This window comes from Gobius niger, assembly GCF_951799975.1.
Source record: "Gobius niger genome assembly, chromosome: 5".
In the NCBI taxonomy this organism is placed as follows: domain Eukaryota; kingdom Metazoa; phylum Chordata; class Actinopteri; order Gobiiformes; family Gobiidae; genus Gobius; species Gobius niger.
The window spans coordinates 6,363,063-6,374,940 of record NC_136856.1 but is presented as its reverse complement, the minus strand read 5'-3'; the positions used below and the strand labels follow the sequence as shown (position 1 = coordinate 6,374,940).

The window sequence follows — 11,878 nt, the reverse complement described above, 5'->3', positions numbered from 1 at the left end:
TGAATTTGTCACCTCAAGGTCAGCACACACTACACGATTTTTCTAGTCTTAAACGATTTTATATAGAATGGGGGGTCCACACTACACGACTGGATTCAGTGCGATTATAGAACGTCTGGGGTTCACACTTAACGACTGAGAATCATAAGAGCGACACACTACACGATTCTGACAAACAGCTGATGTTTTATAACACTGCGCATCTGTCCTCTCTACGGCTTCCAAAACTGACCCCAAATCCGCAAAGATAGGCCTGTGTTTGTGAGCGTGGGATAACGTGTGCAGGTCCCGATTGGTCAACAGTGTCAACAATGTCACAACACCGCAGAGCTAGCATACTGCTACTACGAAGCTTCAACTTGGCTATAGTTCTGTCAAATGGAGATAAAAGTTGGCGACACGAAGAAGCGGGACGTATTTCAGTGGATTTAATAAGAAAAGGAGACGGGCGTCAGCCTCGAGATGGAGGAGATAGCGGAGGAGACAGCAGAGAGAGGCGAGCGGAGAAAGCGGTGAGGCTAGCCGCTGTTAGCAGCGAGGTGAAGCTGAACAGTTCATCTTCAAACTCAGTAAGTGCCGCTAAACTCTGTTCGTGGTTGAAAAGTAGCTGGAAAAGGTGGCTGTCGTGAACTTTTGGTGATATAAAATTGTCTTTTTGCTTTGTTTTTTTTGTTTGTTTGTTTTTGTTTAAAGCTCAATAAATCAGGCAGGACAATTTTACTGTAAGAATCCCTGTGAAAAATCTTCCAAATGTAGTTGAGTGGGCATCTGTAAAGTAGCGACTAAAGTGCAGATGTTGTAAAAGAGTGGAATGTAAACGTCCCTAAAGTTTAGTCCCTTTGTCTGCACATGCGCCCGTGGATATTCCACCCGTCTTTAGCCGCTGCAGTCTCCCACAAAGGAAATTACTATATTTGGATTACATCGTCATCTCGGTCACAGCCTTTCGTGCTACACACGGATACCAAACGTGTCAGTATTTGTGATTGAATACACATGGGAAGTGTAGCTTGTGCAGCTGGACAGCGGTTTCCTGTCCGTCAACGGGACACATTCCCAAAGCGCCGCGTGCTTTTCCGACTCTACTTTCCAGCTGTTTCCTGCATTTCGAGGTTTTTTTTTTTTGGAGTAAATCCGATTCTTTTAGCGGCTGATGTTTTAATCCCAGACGCGGATTACGTAAGGCACTTTTTAAACGCCGCTGTCCGCTCAAACTAGCGGGATTAGCGCGGATCAGGTCGGGAGCATTAGCCGGCGTTGCGTAAGTGAGAAGTGCATCGAGCGACGGTGAAAAGGCGGGAGCTGCACGTGGAGCATTTACACTCGCCGGGGCTTTATTTAGTCGCCTCTTGTACATACTCATTAACAAATACAGCGTTTCTTTGATTTTCTAAATTGTCAACTCACGTGACAGTCAGCATAATTTTAATGTCTTTAACTGGTAGAGAACCATATGAATGTGGTTGAAAAAACCTTCCAGTGAAAACAGTATTATTTAAAAAAATAAATATAGTAAAAAATACAACAAATTATTATGCAACTCAGGGTTTCAATACATTTTATAGCGTGTAAATCAAAAGCTATTTCAATCAAAAACATCTTAGCAGGTCAAGTTGTATTTTAACATAGGAGCCCTTCTGTGATAGCAGCTTCCAAATTAAACTTGTGAGTTTTCGGCAACCCAGTCTGGGTTGGTTTTTGTAGAGTTTCTGCTTGGTTGCTTGTTTGGATGAAAACTGCCTCCCACCCTCATAGATGTTTTGCTTGTTTATGCTCCAAAGGTTCTCAATAGGGTTGAGGTCAGAGGAGGAGGGGGTCCACATCATGAGTTTCTCTCCTTTTATGCCCATAGCAGCCAGTAATGCAGAGATATTCTTTACAGCAGGACATGGTGCGTTGTCATGTATGAAGATGATTTTGTTTGGGAAAGCACGGCTCTTCTTTTTGTACCATAGAAGAAAGTGGTCAATCAAAAACTCCACATATTTTTCAGAGGTCATTTTCACGCCTTCCCTTGCTTGAAAATGATGATCTGCTTAATAATGTGGAACCATAGACTGTAAAAAATAATGGACGTCTTATGCTCACTCCTCCCCGTTTACCAGAATGACCACGGCCGTGGGGCAATTCATGGCGGATTTACAGGCTCCCCCTCCCCAGCTCTGACGAAGCATGTTCCTAAAAAGGACATACGGGCGGGATTTTCACCGTAGACTCGGCCCTTGCGTGACGTAGCCTAGTCTAGTGTTGAAACAATTGAAACCAGGCTTTAAAGTAGTTTTTAACGTGTCTAAAGTCCAATGCTTTTCAATGGGGGCCTAGCGGCGATATGGAGGTACTGCAGCAACGGCGGAGCAATGGCGGCCCCCACGTTTGTGGTCAAAAAGCAGGGCAGCCAGCGGCCATTGTGTGGAACGTCCTTTTTCAGTAGTTTTTCCCTTAACTGGGCTTAACTTGACAGCTAATCATCCCAGGTCTCTGAGATTAATGTCAGTGATTCAAAGAGACATGAGACCATAGACTGTAAAAATAATGGACGTCTTATGCTCACTCCTCCCCGTTTACCATAATGACCACAGCCGTGGGGGAGTTCATGGCGGATTTGCAGACTCCACCTCCCCAGCTCTGACGAAGCATGTTCCTAAAAAGGAAATACGGGCGGGATCCTCACCGTAGACTCGGCCCTTGCGTGACATGTAGCTCGCGCTGCTCTAATGCTAACAGTCCGACCCTCATTAAGTACGAGATTTCAAAAATTCCTATTACGAAAACCAGCCTGGTTTCATATATTGTGATTAACACAACGTTATCTCAGGAGGAATATCTAGCCTAGTCTAGTGTTGAAAAAATTGAAACCAGGCGTTAAAGTTGTTTTTAAGGTGTCTAAACTCCAATGCTTTTCAATGGGGGCCTAGTGGCGATATGGAGGTACTGCAGCAACGGCGGAGCAATGGCGGCCCCCACGTTTGTGGTCAAAAAGCAGGGCAGCCAGCGGCCATTGTGTGGAACGTCCTTTTTCAGTAGTTTTTCCCTTAACTGGGCTTAACTTGACAGCTAATCATCCCAGGTCTCTGAGATTAATGTCAGTGATTCAAAGAGACATGAGACCATAGACTGTAAAAATAATGGACGTCTTATGCTCACTCCTCCCCGTTTACCATAATGACCACAGCCGTGGGGGAGTTCATGGCGGATTTGCAGACTCCACCTCCCCAGATCTGACGAAGCATGTTCCTAAAAAGGAAATACGGGCGGGATCCTCACCGTAGACTCGGCCCTTGCGTGACATGTAGCTCGCGCTGCTCTAATGCTAACAGTCCGACCCTCATTAAGTACGAGATTTCAAAAATTCCTATTACGAAAACCAGCCTGGTTTCATATATTGTGATTAACACAACGTTATCTCAGGAGGAATATCTAGCCTAGTCTAGTGTTGAAAAAATTGAAACCAGGCGTTAAAGTTGTTTTTAAGGTGTCTAAACTCCAATGCTTTTCAATGGGGGCCTAGTGGCGATATGGAGGTACTACAGCAATGGCGGAGCAATGGCGGGGCAATGGCGGAGCAATGGCGGCCCCTAGTGTCGTGGTCATAAAGCAGAGCAGCCAGCGCCCATTGCATGAGACACACCATCCATGAGTTTCATTGAAAACCTTTTTTTTTTTTTTTTTAGCTTTTTGACACTGAAATACAGTTTGCATAATCATTTGGAACGCAGTGTACATACTCAGTAAGGGAGAGCGAGGCAAGACAGACAAAAATTGATAAACCGACCGAAAACACTGTCAAAAGTAATCTCGAAATAAGGCAATTTGTCTTTTATTTGAGCAACTCATTTCAGGAAATCTGTCCATGACCCAAGTTTTTACACTTGAGGCGAGGCTCTGCAAGTGAACAGGCTTTTTTTTTTTGCAGAGAAATCAATATTTTTGCTGTAGATTACTGATTTAAATATGAGAATAAATTGTGTTGGAAGTTTTACTTTCTAACTTAATGATTTATGTAAAATAAAGTAATTTATCATTAAAAATAGCCAAAAATGTTCGGCCACAAAATCTAAATAATGGACAGGCACCAGGTTTAAATGTGTGGTTTTACGTATTACACATTAGTTACAAAGACTTGCTCAGAGGGATTTTGGATATGTAAATCTGCAAAAAATTAAAATTTGGCCAGTAAATCAATATTAAAAATCCCACCGAAAACCTTCTACATGCTGTTCAGTCCACAGTATTTTGACAGTTTCTCAAATAAATGACGATAAACAATGAAGCCTGCTAAAAGAAGGCACTTCAGAGAAATACAACTACAGTAACTGATTACACTCACTGCTGTCTTGCTCTCCTTCCTCTTCTTTCTCCTTATTCTCTTTCGTTTTTCCTGCCAGAAGCATAAGTTCTCTTCATTTTGTTGGGGAGATGCGTAGCTGCTCTGTTTCTCTCTCTCTCTCTCTCTCTCTCTCTCTCTCTCTCTCTCTCTCTCTCTCTCTCTCTCTCTCTCTCTCTCTCTCTCTCTCTCTCTCTCTCTCTCTCTCTCTCTCTCTCTCTCTCTCTCTCTCTCTCTCTCTCTCTCACTCTCCTTCTCCAGGTGGGGCGAGTTTGGCTCATGGGGCACTTTCAGGGAATATGCAACAGCCAGGTCTGGCGTTCTGCTCTCCCAAATTTCAACCGATGGCCGGGGGACCGACTGAATTTTGCATTGCATTATGGGTGACATTCTACTTCGCATTTTCCGGTTCTGTCTGCCGTAGCGTTTCATTTGTTCTACTTGCTTCATCTTCTTCTTAAAAAGGAATACAATTCTGTTCCCACTCCACCCATTTGGAGCTCGTACCTCCCCGCCACAGTGTGGTCCCTAAGACTACTTTATGTCTTAGGGACCAGGTCTGCGAACATGGCATCAGTTATTGTAACAATGAATTGTGCCCGCCCCTTTTCTCCTATGTGTTAACATGGGACTGGAGAAGTCCACATAAAATCAGTCACTACATGAAAACAAAGCCGTTTTCAGGCCGCACAGAGAAACGCTGCAGTGTTGACATGTTGGTGCAAATGAACATTGGTCATTTTACACAAATCAATCGACTTAACATCAGATTTGAGCGGAGAATATTTTCCCTCGTTCTCCGTTTAAATGAACGGGCTTCACGCTCGACCGGAAGTGTCTGGACAACGGAAATGCCGAGACAACAGAAAAAGTGGGCGGGCCGGAATAAGGTGAATAGTGTCTGTGTTTTCAACGTGAGAACATCCAGCAGTCAAATAATTCGGTAGCCGAGCTGCGAACCGCTCAAACGGAGCTAACTAGCTGCTTAGCAGCTAGCACGGATAGCCCCCGTGAAAACATGTATTTTGTACTAATACAGTCAATAAAGCGGTAATTATATACATTTTTATATATATTTTATATGTTTTGTTTTTTTCTGGAATAGCCACTGGCACAAATAATCGTCCTTTATTCGGACGTATGGGCTGGACATGTGCTTAAATACTGGGGAGATTCTGACATAGACCATGGGTATAGCTATAGTTAAAGATCCATAGTACATGGCAGTAGCACAGAGGTTAGAGTTAGCCCCAAAACAGCCGTTATTTTTCAGTCAAGAGCTCCTTCCTACCGTTCAGAACACATTTAAAATCACTCGCCCCTGACGTCTCAATCAATCAATGGTTTTGTACAGCGCCTCTGTGCAACACCTGTGCCCTTCCTCTCATACAGGTAATTGCACAAGCACAAGAGCATAAAACGCCAAGTACAGCGGCGAAAAAGATCCAACAACAGGCACAAAACAAATCAATGCCTCTGGCTTTATCCGTACGAGTTTAACAAAGACGCAAAAACCTGTTCCTTCTCTTTGGGGCTGACCAAAGAAAGCACTTCTGTACATCACGTACTCCGATTTGAGAAACAAATCAGGTGTCCTGTTAGTTCCTATTAGTCTGTAGAAGGTACTGCAGGAGGCTGTAGCTGTGACTTACTGTATGTTTGCTGATCAGAAAACAAACAAAAGCAGAGAAGCTTCTGGGGGAAACATCTGACCTTTCACGTTGTACGTAAAGCCCAACAGATAATGGAGTGTCCGGACCATCCGCTTTTTAAGGAGTTTAGCCTCCTCCCTTCCGGACGCAGGCTCAGAATGCCCTGTACTCGAACTCGGCGGGCCAGGGCCTCTTTTATTCCAGAGGCTGTTGCGAAGGGAAATGATCATATGTTGCTTGCTCAGTGAAGCTGCTGCAAATTAGGCTTTACTTGATCTTATTCTGATTGTGTGACTGATGATGCTGTGACTTTATGATCTATTGTTGTCTCACTGTGTTTTATTTGTTTGTTTTTGCTTTATTGTGTGTGGACTCCTGCTGCATAATAATTTCCTTCGGGACATTAATAAAGTTGAACCTTGAACCTTGAACCTTCACAAAAGCTCCTCTCCCCTCCCAACTGTTAGCTAGCTTCGTCAAGAAGTGTTTAACACGAGTCATAAGTGCGTGTTAGTGACTCTTTTTGGTGCAATACCAGCGCCTCCAGAACGAGGCTAAATGGGCGACAAGCGTCTGGATGCAGCCGATGGAGAGGCATGTGGTCAGAAACTACGTCACCTCCACAGGACAACGCTAGCCTGGGAACACCCATGCTGCTGTGTGCGCTCGAATCATTCCCAACAGCTCAGCAGTTCACAGAACCAGGAGACGGCAAGACAATGACGTACTATTCGACGTACAGAAGCTTGTAGTTTATTTACAGATCCAACATGACAGCAGCAGACGCAACGCCATCTTTCAATCAAGCTTTAGACCGTGATCTAAATAGTTAAGCTCGAAAGTCGACAGCGGGTACGTCATACATCATTGGATACAATAGATACGTTTAGCTATAGCTAAGTGCAGACGCATGATATACATTCGTAGTGCCCAATAAACGGCAATGGACGATCGTAGACTACACCTCTCCTACGAGAAAATGAATTGGTGGTCCCCAGACTAAATATAACTTGTGCTGGATAAGCCCTAAACCTAACCTTAAGGACAGTGGAGTTTAGTGAGATTGCAGGAAAACAGTGGAGGTGACGTCATTTCCTGTGGAGGTGTGGAGCTCCACTGATCATATGAATCTCCATCAGCTGCGTTCAGACTCTTCAAATAGGCTGCAATGGCCAGTGGCAGGATAAATTCAAAATAGGCAACAAAGGGGACGTTACAGCTATCTTTGGCTGAAGCACCGGCCTCATGGGAAATCAGAATAACCCTGTGTAAGTGTGACAGCACAGTTGTGTGGACTAGTCCTGCTCTGGCTCCACCAGCTCAGTTCCGAGGCCACGCTGACTGAACTGCATCGAATAGTATTTGATGTTTGATGTTATATATGTTTTATTAATACAACTGACAAAAAGCAGCCTGTATTCAATGAGAACAACGAGGAAGAGGAGCAAAAGTAACATGTGCCAACACGGCCAGCGGTCAGGAAGACTTCACACACAGGCATTGTGCATGAAGTCTCTGATCATTCATCAGGTAAAACATAAAACAATCATGAGCAAATAACTTCATCAGTCCGCATCAGTCACAAACAGCACTGTGGGATGACAAGATGTGGGCTGGGGACATGAGGCCTGCAGCAGCAGCCTGCAGCAGAGACAGACACAGGTGCACAACAGGTCCTGTCTCTGTCCTGGTAGAGGGACTGAACACTGAATGATGCGAACCGTCGGCTGGACCACGGATAAAAGTGGGTGGGCACAGGTCCCACTCCATTACCCCATGCTCACATTGAATCCTGAATGGTTGCAGTGCAGCCTCCACAAGGAATCCAAAGTCTTTCAAATCAATGTTGGTGGCTCACATAAGCTCCCTTTACCGAGGCCGTACAGCGCAACGGAAAGGATCCGCAAGAAATCTTTATTAGGCAGACGCCGTGGAGGGCCACAAGAAGTCAGGCAACAGCTAGGGAAGAGAATACGCTAAACTTCCGAATAAAATCAGTTACAATCAGAGAAGATGTTCGTGCACGAGGTCAAGGCAGTTCACCATTGAAGAGGAAATCTATCGCTGTATTTGGATGATGAGGATTTCAGAAATCTAGAAAGGAGCAGCATGGAATGGATTAGCCGGACTTCTGACAGTGAAGTGTAAGTTTGATCTGTCTTTTTCCCACATAAACATGATGTTTACCTGTATTTCTTTATGTACAAAGTTGTTATCGAGTGAAACCTTGTGAAGTCGTGATCCTGTGAGGGATCTATGCCATAAACAAGCTATGCACCAAACTGTACTCAGTGTGAGTCACAGTCAGTGTTGAGGAGTAACTAAATACATGTATTTTGTATGCTCATTTTGAGTAACTGTATTCTGGGAAAGTTACTCTCTCATTTGAGAGTATTTAGAATACAGTTACTTTCCAAATATCAAGGGAATTACATCTCAGTATCAATCACTACATTTGAGCTCCATAATGTTATTAAGAAAGACTTTTTAATATTGACCTGTGTTTCCTCCTAAAATAAGATAAAGATTTGAAACGCCCTGTTGCCACAGTTCATACAAACACATGTGTCACATGATGCTGTATCTGCTGCTCCATTTCTCAGGAGTTAAAGAGTTCCTCATGAATGACTTTATAACAGGTGTTCCAACAATCGTAGTCTTCATTTTTGTAATTATACTCCATATTTATACATCAATATAATGACAATCAATGGGAATTCTATAAGTATTCAAAGTATTCAGAATTCAGTACTCTGACTATCTGATTAGACAAAGCAACAGAATACGTTACACAACACATTTTAAAGAAAATATTCAGTACTTAGTAAGTATTCTCCCCAACACCGTGAAAACTGTGCGGAACTCGGATGCAGAAGCCGGTCAGTCGTGCGCTACTGAAGAACGTCTGGAGCAACAGTTCCTGGACACACCGGACCTTGTCTGCTGTTCTGGTCTTAGCCCCTCTGACTGTTCATCTGATGAGCCTCCATTCACTGATCATCATCTCATTTCATCTCAATCTAACTCTGACCAAAACAAAACTGTCACGCGTTATCACTTTCTGCAAGATTATGGAAATAAATGAGGTCACCTTTTGTAACAACACTGACCAACTCATTTGCAATAACGTTTCCCTGACTGCTGATGAACTGGTCTCCTATTACAATGACGGTCTCCACAACCTTTTGGACTTGTTTGCTCCATTAAAAACATGTTCCCATGCCCTCGTTCACTCCTGCTCTTCGTCACCTCAAAGCTAAAGGTTGCCATTTGGAGCGCCTTTACAAAAAAACAGGGCTTGTCGTGCACAAAGAAATGTTTCAGTCACATACAGTGGTATGCATGAGTAACTTTTCCACATTTTGCCGTACTATGGACCAACATGAATATATTTCATTGAAATGTTATGTGACAGCAAAAAACCTGATCCAATTTCAGACATCTTGATTTTTCACATTAGAAACTTAAAACCATGCCAGAGTCAGGCACCAGAAGCTGAACATATAAAATCATGTTTGTGAATGTGGAAGTACCTCCGAACCCGGGCCGCAGCCTGTTGTCGTAGCCGTCCAGGAGTCGGTCCAGGATCCGGGTGAAGTTCTCTGGGTAAATGCGCTCATCCCTCCGGCTGTGAGCGGACGACTTCATCACACTGGAGCAGACCCAGAGTAAACACAAAGGAAGCCTTTAGGAGGACACATCTTCAGACCCTGATCGTTAAACCTTTAACAAGTACATTTACAAAACATCGTAAAAAGTCTCTATTTCAAAGACTGCACACTCAAAGACCGTGTTAGTTTTGATAACACATTTTAATTTCGTTTTAGTCTTTTGGCGAAAATGTTGCTCAGTTTCAGTCCAGTTTTAGTCCAATAATTCTATTCAATTTGAGTTTTAGCTTAACTAAATCTAAGCCTCATTTGGTCAACTTTACTTTAATATTTAGTATCATTTTATTTATTCGAGCTCCTCTGCTTCATGATTCTTCTCCACATGAACAAAACACAGAGCTGTTCCTTTGGCAGAGCATTTCAGCTCAACAGTCACTGGTCTTTTTTATTTTGTCATTTTTTTTGTCAACGAAAAATATCTGGACATTTTAGTTATAGTTTGAGTCTCATCAACAACTTTTACTTTAGTTTTAATCTAATTTTAGTCAGCAAAAAAGGGACTTTGACTAGAATTATGACCAATTATCTTAGTCGATGAAATGAGCACTGGTACAGAGCACTTTCCCCCTGGAGCTCACGCAGTGAATTTGAGCTCAAATATAGAAAAGAGTAAAGCGTAACATGTTCCTCGTGCATCTGTTTAAACATGACAAGGAACACTGGCTGGTTTAGAGGCTTTCAGTTTTATTTTTGCAAAAGAAGATAAGCACAGGAGCATTGTTATCCGCGCGTTGGACGGGCATATGCTGCGCTCAATTGAATTTCTTGTTTGGACGCGCACATACGCGGCAAACTCCGGCATTAGCGGGGATTATGTGGGAAAATGTTGCTTTGGGGAAGAACAGAGTCACGAGAGTAACTTTAGCTGCTCTGAGGCACCAACATGTGAACATTTACGCTTTTGGAAATGCGCACGTACCGTGCTGCGTACACTAGCAGCTCCTGGGTAATTAACAGCTTAAACAAGATCCAAAACCCCGTGAAAGAATACAGCTATAATATCAAACCATAGACCTGGCTCTGTCCATTATTTACACTTTGTCGCTGAAAGTTACAGTAATTTTGCCACTTTTTTGCATAAACTGCCTTATAGTTATATGAACATTAAATGACAGAAAACTTGCAATATATTTTTCTCATATTTAATGCAGCAAAAGTTTCACAAATGTAACCTTTTCCTCATTTCCCCTGCAGCGTCTCTTCCTAAATTCAAAGCCTCCTTGTGCATAAAAGTTGTTCTCCCCGTGATTCGTTTTGCGCTTCGTCACACCCTCTCCATGTGCCCCGGTTCTCCCCCGTGTGTCTCTCCCCGCACTCACCAGGCGGCCGCGCAGAGGACGCACAGCGCGGCGGAGAAGAGGCTGCAGTGGCGGCGCATCGCTGTCACCTGCCCCCGGGTCATGTCCCCGCACTGCCATCGTTCACGCCCCGCTCTCCATGTCCGTCCGCACGCGACTCCACGAGCGCGGCTACATCCTCGGCGCGCGCGGAGTCACCAACGGGGCGCTTCGGGCTGGTTTTTAGCTCGTCAATGTTTGGGGAAATCCTCACTGTTGATCCTTTCGTGGAGAGCTGCGTAAAACCAGGCGTAAAAAAGAGGCCTTATCCCTGTTGGAAACGCTGCCTTTGTCAAATAAAACAAGTAAAGAACAAAAATATATAGATCCGAGTCTCGGTTAGATCCAAAAAAAAAAAAAAAAAAAGTAGGTCCAGGAGGAAAAGCAGAATAAGTTAAATGAAATTAGACGAAATGAAGAAGCCCAAGATCCACCGAAAACGATCCGAGCAAAGTCCCAAAGGCAGAACGTCTCACCCAGCAGCAGCAGCAGCACGAGCCGCCGGTCGGATCTGTCCGCGCATCCTCTACCCCTGCTCTGACTAAACTCTGTCTTCATATCTTTCTCTCTACTTTTCCTCTCTCTCCCCCTCCTCTTTCCTTTCTCTCTCTCTCTCTCTCTCTCTCTCTCTCTCTCTCTCTCTCTCTCTCTCTCTCTCCCCTGCTCTGACTAAACTCTGTCTTCATATCTTTCTCTCTCCCTTTCCTCTCTCTCCCCCTCCTCTTTCCTTTCTCTCCCCCTCCTCTTTCCTTTCTCTCTCTCTCTCTCTCTCTCTCTCTCTCTCTCTCTCCCCCCTGCTCTGACAAAATTCTCTCTTCATATCTTTCTCTCTCTTTTTCTTTCTCTCCCCTCTTTCCTTTCTCTCTAAGTCTCTCTCTCACTCTCTCACTAATA

At 43.9% G+C, this 11,878-nt stretch overlaps 1 protein-coding gene across 2 annotated transcripts in view; it reads right to left on the bottom strand.

Annotated features, from left to right (window-relative positions):
• Positions 1-11,506, bottom strand: part of gabra4 (gamma-aminobutyric acid type A receptor subunit alpha4) — a 47,478-nt gene extending 35,972 nt beyond the window's left edge. For both annotated transcript variants that reach the window (XM_079556227.1, XM_079556228.1), the window contains exons 1-2: positions 10,967-11,506; positions 9,510-9,628 (exon numbers count right to left, since the gene is read on the bottom strand). In XM_079556227.1, coding sequence (XP_079412353.1) covers positions 9,510-9,628; positions 10,967-11,049 — 202 coding nt within the window. In that variant the 5' untranslated portion in view covers positions 11,050-11,506. The remainder of the gene's footprint in view (positions 1-9,509; positions 9,629-10,966) is intronic.
• Positions 11,507-11,878: the final 372 nt, after the last annotated feature.